The sequence below is a fragment of the Aotus nancymaae genome, unplaced genomic scaffold, assembly GCF_030222135.1.
Source record: "Aotus nancymaae isolate 86718 unplaced genomic scaffold, 86718_ANA_hifiasm-v0.15.2.pri h1tg000016l, whole genome shotgun sequence".
Taxonomy (NCBI): Eukaryota; Metazoa; Chordata; class Mammalia; order Primates; family Aotidae; genus Aotus; species Aotus nancymaae.
The window spans coordinates 63,708,671-63,725,525 of NW_026988428.1; the positions used below are offsets into that span (position 1 = coordinate 63,708,671).

Genomic DNA, 16,855 nt, shown 5'->3' on the forward strand with positions numbered 1-16,855 from the left:
GCGTGAATCACCACATCTGGCTTAATTTTTGGGGGGGGGCAGAGGTGTGGGGGGGTCTCTCTACGTTGTACAGGCTTGGTTGGTTTCAAATCCTAGCGCTCAAACTATACTCTTGCCTTAGCCTCCCAAAGTGTTGGGTGGGGGATTACAGGACTGAGCTACAACACCAGACCTCAATAACAAACTTAATGAAAAAAAGCATTACTTCTTAATATGAAACTAACTTACTTTTTAAAGTTCTTTTTGCCTAAAGTATGAAGAGTAACTATTAAATTAAATCTCAAGGTGGTAAGGTAAAGGTGACCCAGAAAGGAAAAGATGCCATTTAGCTCTTTTCCAGCTAGTCAGCATGACATGCTACAATGAAAAATTAAAATGAGACATGAAGAGCTAGTTCAAGAAAGTAGAGTCATTTCTCAAGAGCAGAAAGAAGGCTGGGCATGGTGGCCCACAGCTGGTGGTTCTCAGCACCTTGGGAGGCCGAGGTGGGATCACTTGAGGCCAGGAGTTCGGGACCAGCCTAGCCAACATGGTGAAACCCCATCGCTACTAAAAATACAAAAATTAGCCTGGCATGGGAGTGCATACCTGTAGTCTCAGCTACATGGGAGGCTGAGGCATGAGAATTGCTTGAACCTGGGAGGCAGAGGTTGCAGTGAGCTGAGATTGTACCATTGTACTCCAGCCTGGGTGGCAGAGTAAGACTCTATCTCCAAAAAAAAAAAAAAAAGTAGAAAGTAAAATTAATATAACGAATATCTTTCAAATCCTCACTATGTTCTTACTCTATCATGTATTCTGAATAAGCCACTATATTGAATTTCATGCTTATCAATACATTGGCTTTTCTTTAGTTTTACTATGTTTGTATTCCCAACACTGCACTGTTTAGTTTTGCATATATTTACATTTTATATAAATGAAATACATGTATCCTCTTTTGTGACTTGCCTCTTTAAATCAACATTATGTTTTTGAGATTCCTCCATGTGGTTACAGATCTCAGTGACTTAAGTACTGATGGCATCACCTAGGGCATGTTAGCCAGGACAAGAACATAAGATTCTTCTGGGAAGCTATTGGAGGAATTTTGTTTGTTCATTTTTGTTTTTGAGACAGGCTGGAATGCAGTGGTATGATTATGGCCCACAGCAGCCTCAGCCTCCCAGGCTCAAGCAATCTTTCTGCCTCAGCTTCCTGAGTAGCTGGGACCACAGGTGCATGCCACCATGCCCAGCTAAATTTTTTTATTTTTCTTTTTGAGACAGTCTTGCTCTGTTGCACAGACTGGAGTGCTGTGGTGCAACGTGGAGTCACTGCAGACTGTCTCCTGTTTCAAGCGATTTTCATGCCTCAGCCTCCTGAGTAGCTGGGACTATAGGCACGGGCCACTGCACCTGGCTAATTTTTATATCTTTAGTACAGACGGGGTTTCACCATGTTAGCCAGGCTACTCTTGATCTCCTGGCCTGAAGTCATCCACCCACCTTGGCCTACCAAAGTGCTGGAATTACAGGGGTGGGCCACCGAGCCTGGCCCCAGCTAATTTATTTTTGTATTTTGTAGAGACAGGGTTGCCCCTTATGTTGCCCAGGCTAGTTTTGAACCCTGAGCTCAAGATGATCCTCCTATCTCAGCCTCCCAAAGTGTTGGGATTACAGGTGTTAGCCATTATGCCCGGCCCTGTTGGAGGATTCTGAGCAAAGACTGACTTGACTTGCAAAGTAAAAGCATCTGTCATACCACTGCGGTGTTAGGAAGAGATTAGGAGGGAAGGGTAGAAGCAAGAAGACCCATTAAGGGGTTACTATATAGGTAATCCAAATGAGAGAAGATGATATTAGAAGTGAAGATGGTAAAAAATGGTCAAATTTGGATACATTCTGAGTAGAGATTTCAAGAGGTTCCTGACAATTTGAATATGAGATATAAGAGAAGAGAGGGACCAGGATGCCTCTAAGGATTTGGGTCTAAACTGGAAGAACAGAGCTGTTGTTAAGCAATAAAGAGAGGCTAGGTGTGGTGGCTCTCTTCTATAATCCCACGAGTTTAGAAGGCCAATGCAGGAGGACTGCTTGAGCCCAGTTTAAGACCAGCCTGAGTAACATAGCGAGACCCTATCTGTACAAAAAAATGTAAAAAAATTAGCCAAGTGCTGGGTGTGGTGGCTCACACCTGTAATCCCAGCACCTTGGGGGGCCAAGGCAGGCAGATTACCTGAGGTCAAGTGTTCGAGACCAGCCTGGCCAACATGGTGAAACTCTGTCTCTACTAAAAATAAAAAAAAAATTAGCTAGGTGTGGTGGCAGGTGGCCATAGCCCCAGCTACTCAGGAGGCTAAGGCAGAAGAATTGCTTGAACTCAGGAGGTGGAGATTGCAGTGAGCTGAGATTGCACCACTGCACTCCAGCCTCAGTGACACAGTAAGACTCGTCTCAAAAAAAACCAAAAAAATAAAAAATTAGCTGGGCATGGTGGCATATGCCTGTGATCTCAGCTATTTGGGAAGCTGAGGCAGGAGGATCACTTGAGCCCAGGAGGTTGAGGATGGAGTGAGTTATGATCCTGCCACTGCACTCCAGCCTGGGTGACAGGCAAGACGCCATTATTCACTCACTCATTCATTCATTCATTAACTCACACATACATACATAAAACAAAAAGGAGATAACTGTAGGTAGAATACGTTGTAAGAAGTCCAGTTTTGGAGATACTGAGTAAGCAATTCCTTATATGAGCCTGGAGTTGGAGCAGGGAAAAAAGCCTAAATTGGAGACAGAAATTTGAAAATAATAAACATAAAAATGGTATTTAAAGTCATTAGCTGTACAAGATTACCAAGAAATTGATAAAAACAGAGAAGAGAAGGATAAAAACCCAAAGCCTACGCTCTGATGTACCTGAGCAGTAAGAGATCTGAGAAAATATATATTTAAGAAAATCAAAATCAGCAATCTTGTTTGGACTAATGGGGAAAATGGATTAAGACAGCTTATAGGAATTCCGATCATATACAAAATAAGTATATCTTCAAAGAGGGAATCTCTAACTCCTGTCAGACATCCAATACATGTGTAAATTGGGTTACAAATTGAGCTTGGATGAAGACAGATTTAGTATGATTCAGTGAAATAGAATTATATTACTAGAAAAATAACTCGAGTTTAATTACATTGATGGTATGTTTAAAAATCTTATTTACCTGTAAAAGGAAATGTGTTTTTCAACTTATTAAGAAGATCTATAGTTATACACATATGAATACTCACTGGACAAGTTATAATGTTACTTTATATACTAGAAAGATACTTGCATTATTTTTACCTAATGAGCAGTTGCTTTGCATTCTCCCATCTGTTGAACAACGCAACATGGTGCCAACCACACGGCCTCCCACGACAATGACACGTACATCCCGTCCATGAGACTCCTTAACATACTTCTGAAACAGGTATGGCGCTTCGTGGCGAATAAGATGGCTTAGATCAGCCAAATGGTGCTTATCTCGAGCCAAGAAAACAGCTTTACCTATGATTTAAAAGAATAAAAATACACAGAAGTCATTAATTGTGGGCAGATGATAACTATTATCTGAATCTTCTTGTATCCCAATCCGCTCTTTCAGAACCAATTATACTTTATTTTTTTAAACAGTTATCCTTGTTAGAACTGTTTTAACAGTGAAATCATACAAAAAAATATAAAAACAAGGTAAATAATCTCCTTTTACCACTCCTCAAACTCTTTCATGACAAACTAAAATTTATTTTGATACATGTTGTGAGACAGGGGTCTAGATTTGTACTTCTCCAGGTTAGCCAGTAATGTCAACCTTATTCACTAGCAAAACTTCCTCTCTGAATTGAAACATATGTGTGATATATTACAATATATTATTACATTAGAATATAGTAATATAGCAGTATGTTACTTCAATTTATTTCTGAATTCTCAAGCCTGTTCCACTGCTCTGTTTTTGTGCCAATGGAAGTGGCTGTTTTTAATATATGGTTCTAAATTTCTCCCATAGTAGGGAAGGGAAAGGAGGGTACTAAATTTGTCACTATTGGCTGAATCTAGGAGGGCTTGTGATTGCTCAAAAAAAGATAACATAGCAGAAGTAATTCTATTATGACTTCTGAGGGTAGATCATAAAAGGTCATATAAGTTCTTTGTTCACTGTAGCATTCACTGTAGGAGGCCTGAGACTCTTGGCTGCCCTACTGGAGAAGCCAAATATAAAAAGTCAACAGTTCCAGCTGAAGTCTGATCCAGCCATCCCTGCCATAACACAAAAGTATGTCACTGTACTCAGATTTATGTACCATTTTTTTTTTTTTTTTTTTTTTTTTGAGACGGAGTTTCGCTCTTGATACCCAGGCTGGAGTGCAATGGCGCGATCTCGGCTCACCGCAACCTCCGCCTCCTGGGTTCAGGCAATTCTCCTGCCTCAGCCTCCTGAGTAGCTGGGATTACAGACACGCGCCACCGTGCCCAGCTAATTTTTTGTATTAGTAGAGACGGGGTTTCACCATGTTGACCAGGATGGTCTCGATCTCTTGACCTCGTGATCCACCCGCCTCGGCCTCCCAAAGTGCTGGGATTACAGGCTTGAGCCACCGCGCCCGGCCTATGTACCATTTTATGCCTTAAAATTCTACCTTAGGCTGGGCATGGTGGCTAATGCCTGTAATCCCAGCACTTTGGAAGACTGAGGCAAGTGAATCACCTGAGGTCAGGAGTTCAAGACCAGCCTGGCCAACATGGTGAAACCTCATCTCTACTAAAAATACACAAATACACACACACACACACACACACACACACACACACACACACACAAATTAGCTGGGTGTGGTGGAGGACACCTGTAATCCCAGCTACTTGGGAGGCTGAGGCAGGAGAACTACTTGAACCCGGGAGACAGTGGTTGTAGTGAGCCGAGATAGCACCACTGCACTATGGCCTGGGCAGCAAGAGCAAAACTCCATCTCAAACAAACAAACAAAAAAATTCTACCTTAATCCAAAGTCATTAAGATATTTTCATATGCCATCTTACAAAGTGTTATAGTTTTACCTTATTCATTTAAGACCTCAAACTACATATATTTAGATAGGATGACGGGAGTTAGTGATCTAAGATCTTATATTGTTTCTCACTGCAACCTCTGCCTCCTGGATCCAAGCAATTCTCCTGCCTCTGAGTAGCTGAGATTACAGGCATATGCCACCACGTCTGCCTAATTTTTGTATTTTTAGTATAGATGAGGTTTCACCACATTGGCCAGCTGGTCTTGAACACCTGACCTCAGGTGGTCTGCCCGCGTCAGCCTCCAAAAGTGCTGAAATTACAGGGGGTACTTACATTGCTGAGGAGGAAGATACAGACATTAACTTGAGAGTCAGTATAAGTATGTATGTTACAATCTGTAGGTAACCACTAAACAGAAATAGCTTCTAGCCAAACTGAACAACTCATAGTAGCCTTTTGTAAGCCTGAAGTATCATGCACCTAACAATTTCCCTCTAAGTATTCTTCAAAGTCACACGTATTAATAAGAATAATTTCAAAACTATGTAAGGTATCAATAACTCATACGCACCTCTATGACCCCGCGTATTCTTTACTACCATTGGGAACTCCAGTACTTCTGCTTCATCTATCATTTTAGCAAAATTTTCATGGCCACCTGGTTTGAGCAATAAAAAATTTTAAGAAAAACAGCAGAAGTATTTTGTGATCAATTTTATCTGAAAATCACTTCTATAAGATATTCTTTTCTGTCTGTAAATTTATCCTATTAAACTATCAGTGGTTAACCATTTAGGCTATGCATGCTTCTTAGTAGGCTCACCATAAGAGAAAGTATCTGGCAGAGGAACACCACGGCCAGCCAACTCTTGAAATGTCCAGAACTTATTAACGCAGTTCAGGATGGCTTGAGGTCGGTTCATCAACCGGCATCCCATCTTCTCTAGATGGCGCAAAACAGTAATGTCACTATCACTTTGCACCCACGGGGTTGGTACTCTGACTACTACAACTTGTGGGTAGGCAGTGATTAGCTCTCCATTGATCCGTAGACCTGAAATATATAAAAACAAGGCCAAAACCATTAGAGGAAAATATACAATAAAATAGAGGAACAGTAATATGCCAAAGTTTGTATCACAAAATTAAATGAACTATTTTGTTAATATTAAATTTGGATACAGATATTCCTCTGTAAGAAACAAGAAAAATTAGATAAATCTTTGCACTGGTTAAACTATAGTACCCACTAGAATGAATTACCACAAAGTCATTAAAAAGAAGGTCATAAACACGTTAAGTTCAGAGATGAACAAATGCCCAGATACATAATATTGAGTTTTTATTTTAAATAGCAAATCTGACAAAAAGTTTTATTTGTGCATACACATAAAAGATATCAAAGCGGGTGGGCAGAGTGGGTCATGTCTGTAATCCCAGTACTTTTGAGAGGCTAAGGCAGGTGGATCACAAGATCAAGAGATCGAGATCATCCTGGCCAACATGGTGAAACCTGTCTCTACTAAAAATACAAAAATTAGCTGAGCATGGTAGCAAGTGCCTGTAATCCTAGCTACTTGAGAGGCTGAGGCAGAAGAATCGCTTCAACTTGAGAGGCGGAGGCTGCAGTGAGCCAAGATCACGCCACTACACTCCTAGCCTGGCGACAGAGTGAGACTCTGTCTCAAAAAAAAAAAGGAAAACAAAAACAAATGTTTAAGTGGTTTAATGATTTAACTGGCTTCCTCTGAATGTGACTGGGTGACAAGGCAGGAAGAGGAAGGTTGAAGACGGAACGTTAATATTGCGCTCCACGCAATTCTCTATCTATATCATGTTCTATATGCTTTTTTTTAAAAAAAGTGACAACATATGTCTCTATAATGAAAAAACACAATTTTTTAAAAGAAATGTTTTGCAAACTTTTATCGAGGTACCTGCCACGACGCCCAGCTAATTTTTTTTTATTTTTAGTAGAGACAGAGTTTCACCATGTTGGCTGTGCTAGTCTCGAACCCCTGATCTCAGGAAATCTGCCTGCCTTGGCCTCCAAAGTGCTGGGATTACAGGTGTGAGCCACCATGCCCAGCACTTGGCTAATTCTTTACCCTTTTTTTTGTACAGATAGTGTCTTGCTATGTTAGTCAGGTTGGTCTCAAACTCCTGGGCTCAAGCAGTCCTCCTGTGTTGGCCTTCTAAACTCGTGGGATTATAGAAGAGAGCCACCACACCTAGCCTCTCTTTATTGCTTAACAACAGCTCTGTTCTTCCAGTTTAGACCCAAATCCTTAGAGGCATCCTGGTCCCTCTCTTCTCTTATATCTCATATTCAAATTGTCAGGAACCTCTTGAAATCTCTACTCAGAATGTATCCAAATTTGACCATTTTTTACCATCTTCACTTCTAATATCATCTTCTCTCATTTGGATTACCTATATAGTAACCCCTTAATGGGTCTTCTTGCTTCTACCCTTCCCTCCTAATCTCTTCCTAACACCGCAGTGGTATGACAGATGCTTTTACTTTGCAAGTCAAGTCAGTCTTTGCTCAGAATCCTCCAACAGGGCCGGGCATAATGGCTAACACCTGTAATCCCAACACTTTGGGAGGCTGAGATAGGAGGATCATCTTGAGCTCAGGGTTCAAAACTAGCCTGGGCAACATAAGGGGCAACCCTGTCTCTACAAAATACAAAAATAAATTAGCTGGGGCCAGGCTCGGTGGCCCACCCCTGTAATTCCAGCACTTTGGTAGGCCAAGGTGGGTGGATGACTTCAGACCAGGAGATCAAGACTAGCCTGGCTAACATGGTGAAACCCCGTCTGTACTAAAGATATAAAAATTAGCCAGGTGCAGTGGCCCATGCCTACAGTCCCAGCTACTCAGGAGGCCGAGGCATGAAAATCGCTTGAACCAGGAACAGAGGCTGCAGTGAGTCCACGTTGCATCATAGCACTCCAGTTTGTGGACAGAGCAAGACTGTCTCAAAAAGAAAAATAAAAAAATTTAGCTGGGCATGGTGGCATGCACCTGTGGTCCCAGCTGCCTCAGGAAGCTGAGACAAAAAGACTGCTTGAGCCTAGGAGGCTAAGGCTGCAGTGAGCCATAATCATACCACTGCATTCCAGCCTGTCTCAAAAACAAAAATGAACAAACAAAATTCCTCCAATAGCTCCCCAGTTTCCCAGAAGAATCTTAAGTTCTTGTCCTGGCTACCAGGCCCTAGGTGATGTCATCCCTACTTATATCTCTGAGATCTATAACCACATGGATGAATCTCAAAAACATGTTGATTTAAAAACACAAGTCACAAAAGAGACTTGTACAATGTAAATTGGCAAGAAAAAGTTCAACCATTATTACTCTGTCATTATGCTAAACTGGAAACAGCTTTTGATCTTTTTAAAAAATGGGATAAAGAAAGCAAAAAAAACCTGTTCCACTCTCCAGTGTAAACAGCCTATCTGTTGCCACCAGGAAATGGGAGTACTCTACCTAAAGCATAGTCAGACCTGCACAGTGCACTATGGAGGTATTAATGAGGATGGAAAGAAACTCAATGCCTCCTGAAACAAACACTTGATGTTATTCTAAGAAAGCAGAAGTGATCCAAGGCTGGAAAGAGGAATGTGAGCCAAAAAGGCAAAGTGACATCTCTTAGGACTCTGCCTTATGAGCTACTGATCTCTTGAGCACTCACCAAGTATCACCCGTGCCTTTGATGCAGAGCTTATAAATGGAAATAAAAGGAATGGTTTCTACTCTTAATTTCATGTTATTCAGTATACAAACGCACATAATTGTTTGAAGAACTTTACCCACAATTCCACTACTTATTGTCAAAACATGTATTCCAACTGAATGTGCTTTGTTTTCAACCCCATAGCCTCTAATGTATAAATATTATTTTAATAAATACCTTAAAACCCCAACTTACACAATTTTTCATCTAGCTTGTTAATATTGAAATTAAGATTTCAGTACAAATGTTTTACTAAGTTTCGGATCAAGTGTATAATAAAGTGCTAACATAACAATTTTAATAAGTTAACCTTAGAACAGCAATGGGGTGGGGAAGCAATCTTTGTTCCTTTTTTATTAGGATATAAAAGGTATTGTGTGTTAAAAGGTTGCTGCTGTTGTCAAGGCAGAGTGACACGGTATTAAGGACTGATTAATACCCTTATCTGAATACTGTTGTAGTATTACTATATTATAAGAGTAGAGTATTAAAAGTATTATACTCTTAATAGTAAGTACTAGTAGTGGTTTTTTCCCTCAGGAATCAAGGAACAGACAAATGCTGGTCTTTTTGCTGACATTTACTTTTATTTCATCCTCAAGTGTTCCAGATGATTTTTTAGGACTTCTGAAATCTTTTTTTTTTTTTTTTGAGACCGACTCTTGCTCTGTCACCCAGGCTGGAGTGCAGCAGCACGATCTCAGTTCATTTTAGCTCCCGCCACCTGGATTCAAACAATTCTCTTGCCTCAGCCTCCCAAGTAGCTGGGATTACATAAATACTAAATTTTGTGTTTTTTAGGAGAGACAGGGTTTCTCTACGTTGGCCAGGCTGGTCTCCAACTCCTGACCTCAGATAGTCTGACCACCCTGGTCTCCCAAAGTGCTGGGATTACAGGCATGAGCCACCGCGCCCAGCTGGATTTCTGGAATCTTTTGAAAACCTATGGTATTTTGAGAATTTTAACTAAAAGTTTCAAGTAAAGTTGCTGTTTGTAACAATTAAAAACCCACACAATCTTTGTGTCAAAAATTAAAGAACCACTCAAAGACTATGTATTAAAAGGACATAGGAGACAACCCGGAGGTGTTCCCACTAGCTAAATTTGAGATGATCTGGCCATCAAAAAAAAAAAAAAAAAAAAAAAAGAATGAACTGTAACACAGTGAGTATAAAAAGTCCATGAGTCCATAATGAATATGGAAAAACAGTAAAAAAGCCCTGTTTGGTACCTCAGGAGGGGATTATTACAGATGCTCCTCGAAGTTAAGTAGCATACTGAATGTATATCACTTTTATACCATTGTAAAGTTGAAAAGTCTTACATTAGGCCATTATAAGTCAGGGACTATATGTACATAAATCCTTATTCCCAAAACCGGTAAAGTGGGAAAATCACATGTACGTAACCTTTTTAGGAGGTACTATATAGTTCACTACCAGTAGAGAAAACTCTTTTAGAGAAGAATGTGAACTAATAAATCACTAATAGTGACACAGACCTTCATTTTGTGCCTTTTGTTTGTCTGCACTACGAAGTACATACCATCACGCTGAAGTAATTTTTTGCCTCAATTGTGTAACCTGGATATAATCAAGCCAATTTACAGAAAACTTCAGGAGGCAAACATCAAAAGGAAATGATCAAACAATTGCAGAATGTGAGCCATTTTTGCAGAAATAAACATGCAAAGGCCAGGTGTGCTGGCTCACGCCTGTAATCCCAGCTACTAGGGAGGCTGAGGCAGGAGAATCACTTGAACCCAGGAAGTGGAGGCTGCAGTGACTGCACTCCAGCCTGGGCCACACGGTAAGACTCTGTGTGCTAATGGTTTAGATTATATATTTCACCTTTTCAATTAAAGAAGCACTTTACAGCTTTTCTTTGGCAGAGCTGAACTGCCAGCATCTTTGGAGTCATTATTCCATAAAATAAGCGTGACTTGAATGAAGCACTGCAATACAGCAACAGTTTGACAGTTGATCTGATAACTGAGAGGGTTACTAAGGGACTAACAGGCAGGTAGCACATACACTGAGATGCTGGACAAAAGAATGATTCATGTCCCAGGCTAGAAAGAGTGAGACAGCATGAGCTTTCACCAGGCTACTCAGAATGGCAACAATTTAAAACTTATGTGTTATTTCGGGATTTTTCCATTTAGTATTTTCAGCCCAAGGTTGATCTCAACTGAAACCCTGAAAACTGAAACCACAGATAATGGAGGACTACTGCAGGCATTTCACATTTTATTCCTACTTGACAGCAAATATATTACCAACAGATTTAATTCAGTAGGAAGTCAATGAGTCAACATCAGTCTGACCAACTGCAAGAAGTTTAGTTTAATAACCAGAAGCAGATCTAACTAAGTTGTAAAGCTCAAGTTCTCTTCATTATTTCACACAAATTCCCCCCAAATTCCTAGCTAGTTTCCTAAGCAGCATGATAGCTAGCAAACTCCTTTTAGCAGGAATATACTGTAATGGTGAGGCTAGACCTAGAGTACCAAACACTAGAAAGCCCCTGAATTCCCTTATTTGGGTGGAATAAAGAATTTAGAGATCTGAGCCCTGTGTTCCTTCTCCTGCCTCAAACTCTCCAATGCCTTTAGAAGGCCAATCTAGCCACCTGTCCCCAAATTCCTCATATTCTTTAAACTATTCAATGGCAATAGCTACTGGTTCCCCTGAGGCTTGTACTCAACAAGCCCATGGTTTCGTATCAGCAATAAGGCTGCTTTGCTTTCTTATTATTCATGTGCTCACTGAAGTAGCACTTTTAATTTCCTTCAAGAACTTTTCCTTTGCATACACAACTTATCTAACTTTGGAGCAAGAGGCCTATCTCAGCTATTGAAATGTCTTCCTCACTAAGCTTAACCTTTTGATTTAAAGAGAAAGATGCGGCTGGGGCGGTGGCTTACGTCTGTAACCCCAGGACTTTGGGAGAGTGAAGAGGGCGAATCACTTGAGGTCAGGAGTTTGAGATCCGCCTGGCCAACATGGCGAAATCCCCATTTACCAAAAATACCAAAAAAATTCAGCCTGGCGTGGTGGCGTGCACCTGCAGTTCCAGTTACTCAGGAGGCTGAGGCAGGAGAATCACTTGAACTCAAGAGGTGGCTGCAGTGAGCTGGGATCATGCCATTGCACTCCAGCCTGGGCAACAGTGCAAGACTCTGTCCCCCTGTTGCGCCCCTCCCCCACACACAAAAAAATAAATAATAAAAATAAAAGTGAGAGATAGGTGGGCGAGGTAACCCACGTCTGTAATACTAGCACTTTGGAAGGTGGAGGTGGACGAACTGCCAGAGCTCAGGAGTTCAAGACCAGCCTAGTCAACATGGTGAAACCCTGTCTCTATTAAAAATACCAAAAATTAGCTGGGCATGGTGGTGCGCACCTGTAGTCCAAGCTACTCAGGAGGCTGAGATGCAAGAATTGCTTGAACACAGGAGGTGGAGGTTGTAGTGAGCCAAGATTGTGCCACTGCACTTCAGCTTGGAAACAGAGCAAGACTCTGTCTCAAAAAAATAAATAAAAAATAAAGTGAGAGATGTGTGAGTCTTCCTTGACCTTGAACACTTAAAGCCACTGTGGGCTTATTAACTGGCCTAATTCCAACATTGTTGTCACAGGAAATAGGAAGGCCCAAGGAGAAAGAGACAAGGGAAATGGCCAGTTCGTGGAACATTCAGAACATTTACATTTATTCAGTTTGCTCTCTTCTCTGGTTGCAGTTAGTGATGCCCATTTATAATAGTAATATCAAAGATCACTATAACAGATATAATAATGAAAATCTAAAGTATTTTGAAAATTACCAAAATGTAACAGAGACACAAAGTGAGTACATGCTGTTGGAAAAATGATGCTGATAGAGTTGCCTGACATAGGGTTGCCACAAATCTTCATTTGTAAAACATAATACCTGCAAAGGGCAATAAATTGAAGCACAAAAAAATAAGGTATGCCTGCAGCTCATAAAAATTGCTGTTCTTAAAATCAGTTTTTCAAAACCTCATTAAAGTACAAGTTCCTTCTACCTGATCAGGCCAACATGAGTGAACTCAACAACATAATTAGAAGGCACTTACAGCTCAATGCTAATTAAGCCTTCTTCCTGTAGGTAAATAAACACAACATGATGAACGTCCCCACAGTGATCTCCCAGGTATATAAAGTAAGATGGATAAAGATAGATTCCTATATGTGGTATAGGCTTCCCAGATGTTTGGAATGAAACTGTCAGTGTAAGACTAGAAAAATGCATCCACTCTAGAATTTTTGAGGCAGGGTCTCACTCTGTCACCCAGGCTGGAGTGCAGTGGTATGACCATGGCTCACTGCAGCCTTGACTTCCTAGGCTCAAGCGATCCTCCTATCTCAGTCTCCTGAGTAGCTGAGACTACAGACATGTGTCACCATGCCTGGCTTAGTTTTTAAACACTTTTTGTAGAGATGGGATCTCACTATGTTGCCAGAGCTGGTGTTGAACTCCTGGCCTCAAGTCATTCTCCTGTCTTGGACTCCCAAGGTGCTGGGATTTCAAGCATGAGCCACTGCATCCAGCCCCATTCTAGAATTTTAAAAATCCTTACCAAGGAAGAAAAGGGATCACTTCATCTAATCACAGATCATGAAAAGAGTAGTGTTCCCACCTAAGAGCTTTAGGGAGGTGTTTTTGTATTTCAAACAGAAAATGTGAGCACCAAATGAACATATTAGGCTTTGAAAACTTTATCATTAAACCTAGGCTATGTTATTATCAAACCTTAGAAGTTTAAAAATAAAAGGCTTTGCAATCTTAATGTTCTTTTCCCTCAATAGGAACTTGTAATTCAAGAAGTAATTTAAAGGTATTCAGAGAGACACGAGTCTCCTCTCTAGGTTTACAGAACCTGCCATCTTTTTACAGAAGATTTTCTACTCAACTAGCGAAATCTCCCAAAGAGTACCTTTAAGCAGAAGTCGTCAAGCATAACTTCCCAAAATGCATTTGCCATAATAGCTGGCACAAACACAATGTAAATAGGAGCATATAAAGAAAACAATTCTGACTATGAACTGCTGATCGAGCTTCCTGATTCCTAACAGAAGTATACGAAAGTATCCACGTTACAAAGTTTTTATTTGTTCTCTAGACAGTTACACCCAGGAAAAACACCACTGCTCAATAGGAACTTTGAATAACTTTTAATTTTGTTCTACTTTCTTAAGAGCCCCCAGAGAAAGAGAGGCATTTCTACTGTTTGGGGTTTTCTCTAGGTCTCAAACTAGCGCTTGCTTTGGCAAATAAACAAGTACTTGTACCAAATGTCATTCTTTTTTCTTTACTTTTAGAAACTGACATGTATTTCCCATCAACCTTATTTCCATCTTGCTTAAGAGCCTGTAGAAGAACAGCTTAAGACCACTCAATGGTTGTTCCTACCGAATCAGTGGCCTGAGTAGCAGGAGCTGCAGGCCGATCTTCTGTGCTAGGCTGAGCACTCTTGCCTGCAGTAGGGAACTGCTGAGTAGGCAATGAGGACACCTACACACCTTCAGAAGAGTCTGCAAGCTCATGTTTAGTAGCAGTGAACTGGAGCTAGAGTGGTCTACTCAACCTGAAACTCCTCCTTGGTCACAGCTTTTTCTGCAGTAGTTCTGCTTTTTTTTTTTTTTGAGACAGAATCTGGCTCTGTTGCCCAGGCTGGAGTGCAGTGGTGTGATCTCAGGTCACTACGACTTCCGCCTCCCAGGTTCAAGTGATTCTCCTGCCTCAGCTTCCTGAGTGGCTGGAATTATAGACATGTGCCACCATACCCAGCTAATTTTTTGTATTTTTAATAAAGACGGAGTTTCACCATGTTGGTCAGGCTGGTCTTGAACTCCTGACCTCAAGTGATCCGCCTGCCTCAGCCTCCCAAAGTGCTCAGATTACAGGCATGAGCTACCATGCCCAGTTTGCTCTTCTTTTTCAATCTCTTCAGAATCTCTGCAGAAGTAGAGACCAGACACAATCTACTATGAGTGTTCACAAGAGGTGGTGCCATGCATTTGCAGAACTTCCCAGGGCCAACATGCACCACATGGACCCACTGAGTGAGCTCCCTTGTTGCTGCATGGGATGCCAATGTCCACACAGTGCAGAGAATCTGTTACACAGAGTAATGGTAGGCAGGTTAACTAAGATGTCTCTGTGAGAGGTTGGTGGTCAGTCTTGGGATCAGTAACTATCAGAAGGCACAGCTCCTGGAAGGCTGCCTGGATTTGGTTAGTGAAGGTTCTAAGAGTCAAGTGGGAAGCAACAGGAGTGGCTCCAGTGGCAGCAGCAAACTTCAGGACAGCCTGCCAGCTAGCACTCCTAGAGGACATAACACTGACAGCAATACAGTTTTCAATGGCAACAATGAAAGGAGCTGTCAACAGAAGCTTCTCCCGGGTCCTCCTCAAACTGATGATGCGGATGCCATCACTTTTTCTTTTATAGATGTACTATTTCATTTCAAAGTCAAGGGTGGTGCCACCTAAGTGGGTTCCTGCTGCAAGGAACTTGAGGACATCCTCCTCCTTCATGTGCTCTTTGTTGGACATCAAGGGTTCCAGATACTGTGAAAACTTCCCTTTTAAGATGAGAAGGCCATGTGGACCCCTCCCCCTCTCTAGGTAGGGCAGAAAGGGACAGTGTCATTCTTTAGGATGGCAGTAGAAACCAAAGAATAGTAAAACGAAAAGCATTAAAATTCACATGCTTTCCCTTCTACTTTTTAAGTTAAATAGATACCATGTTTTTTATGTTAAGTATATAACAAATGTTATTAAAAGGCTCTCTGGCTGGGCATGGTGGCTCATGCCTGTAATCCCAAAACTTTGGGAGGCTGAGGAGGGTGCATCACTTGAGGTCAGGAGTTTGAGACCAGCCTGGCCAATGTGGTGAAACTCCATCTCTACTAAAATTACAAAATCAGTTGGTCATGGTGGCATGTGTCTGTAATACCAGCTACTAGGGAGGCTGAGGCCTAAGAATTGCTTGAACCTGGGAGGCAGAGGTTGTAGTAAGCCAAGACTGCGCCACTGTACTCCAGCCTGGGTGACAGAGCAAGACTCCATCTCAAAAAACAAAAACAAAAGGCTCTTCATTTTTTATAATGTCAACTTTTATTTTAGACTCAGGGGGTACACATGCAGGTTTGTTACATGGGTATATTTGCATGATGCTGAGGTCTGGTCACCCAGGGAGTGAGCATAGTACCCAATAGTTAGTTTTTCAACTCTTGCGCCCCTCCTCCTGGTTCTCCTATTGTTTTGTTTTGTTTTGTCTCCTTCCAGCAAGTTATATTTCAAGCTAAACCGGTTCTCTTTTTTTTTTTTTTTTGAGACGGAGTCTTGCTCCGTTGCCCAGTCTGGAGTGCAGTGGCACAATCTCGGCTCGCTGCAATCTCTGTCTCCCAGGTTCAAGTGATTCTTCTACCTCAGCCTCCCAAGTAGCTGGGACTACAGGTGCATGCCACCACGCTCGGCTAATTTTTGTATTTTCAGTAGAGACGGGGTTTCACTATACTGGCCAGGCTGATCTCAAACTCTAGACTTCGTGATCCCATGCACCTTGGCCTCCCAAAGTGTGCAACCGACTAATTTTTGTATTTTTTAGTGGAGATGGGATTTCACTATGTTGGCCAGGCTGGTCTTCAACGCCCACGTCAGCCTCCCAAAGTGCTGGTATTACAGGTGTGAGCTAACATGTCCGGTCCGGTTCTCTTATTTTTAAAAGTAGTTCGGTTATCACTGTTAGGTTAAACAACCATGAGAATTCTCTCACGCTAAGTGCATGTCAGTTGTAGAGAAAACAGCAAAAGGAGACATATATTCTTTAAAATATTAATATCAAGAGTAAAACATTTTCCTGGAGTTGGAGACCATTATTCTCAGTGAAGTAATTCAGGAATGGAAAATCAAACATAGTATGTTTTCACTTATAAATGGGAGCTAAGCTATGAGGAAACAAAGGCATGAGAATGATAGAAGGATGTGAGGGGGTGAGAGATAAAATATACACTAGGTACAATGTATACTGCTTGGATGATGGGTGT

At 41.3% G+C, this 16,855-nt stretch overlaps 1 protein-coding gene across 7 annotated transcripts in view; it reads right to left on the reverse strand.

Moving 5' to 3' along the window:
- RIMKLB (ribosomal modification protein rimK like family member B) overlaps nucleotides 1-16,855 on the reverse strand; it is a 71,063-nt gene that overhangs the window by 20,211 nt on the left and 33,997 nt on the right. For all 7 annotated transcript variants that reach the window (XR_010343031.1, XR_010343030.1, XR_010343028.1 and 4 more), the window contains exons 3-5: nucleotides 5,858-6,088; nucleotides 5,606-5,692; nucleotides 3,325-3,528 (exon numbers count right to left, since the gene is read on the reverse strand). Coding sequence is in view for 3 of the 7 variants with exons in the window: in XM_012458389.3 (XP_012313812.1) it covers nucleotides 3,325-3,528; nucleotides 5,606-5,692; nucleotides 5,858-6,088 (522 nt within the window). In the remaining 4 variants the exon portion in view is untranslated. The remainder of the gene's footprint in view (nucleotides 1-3,324; nucleotides 3,529-5,605; nucleotides 5,693-5,857; nucleotides 6,089-16,855) is intronic.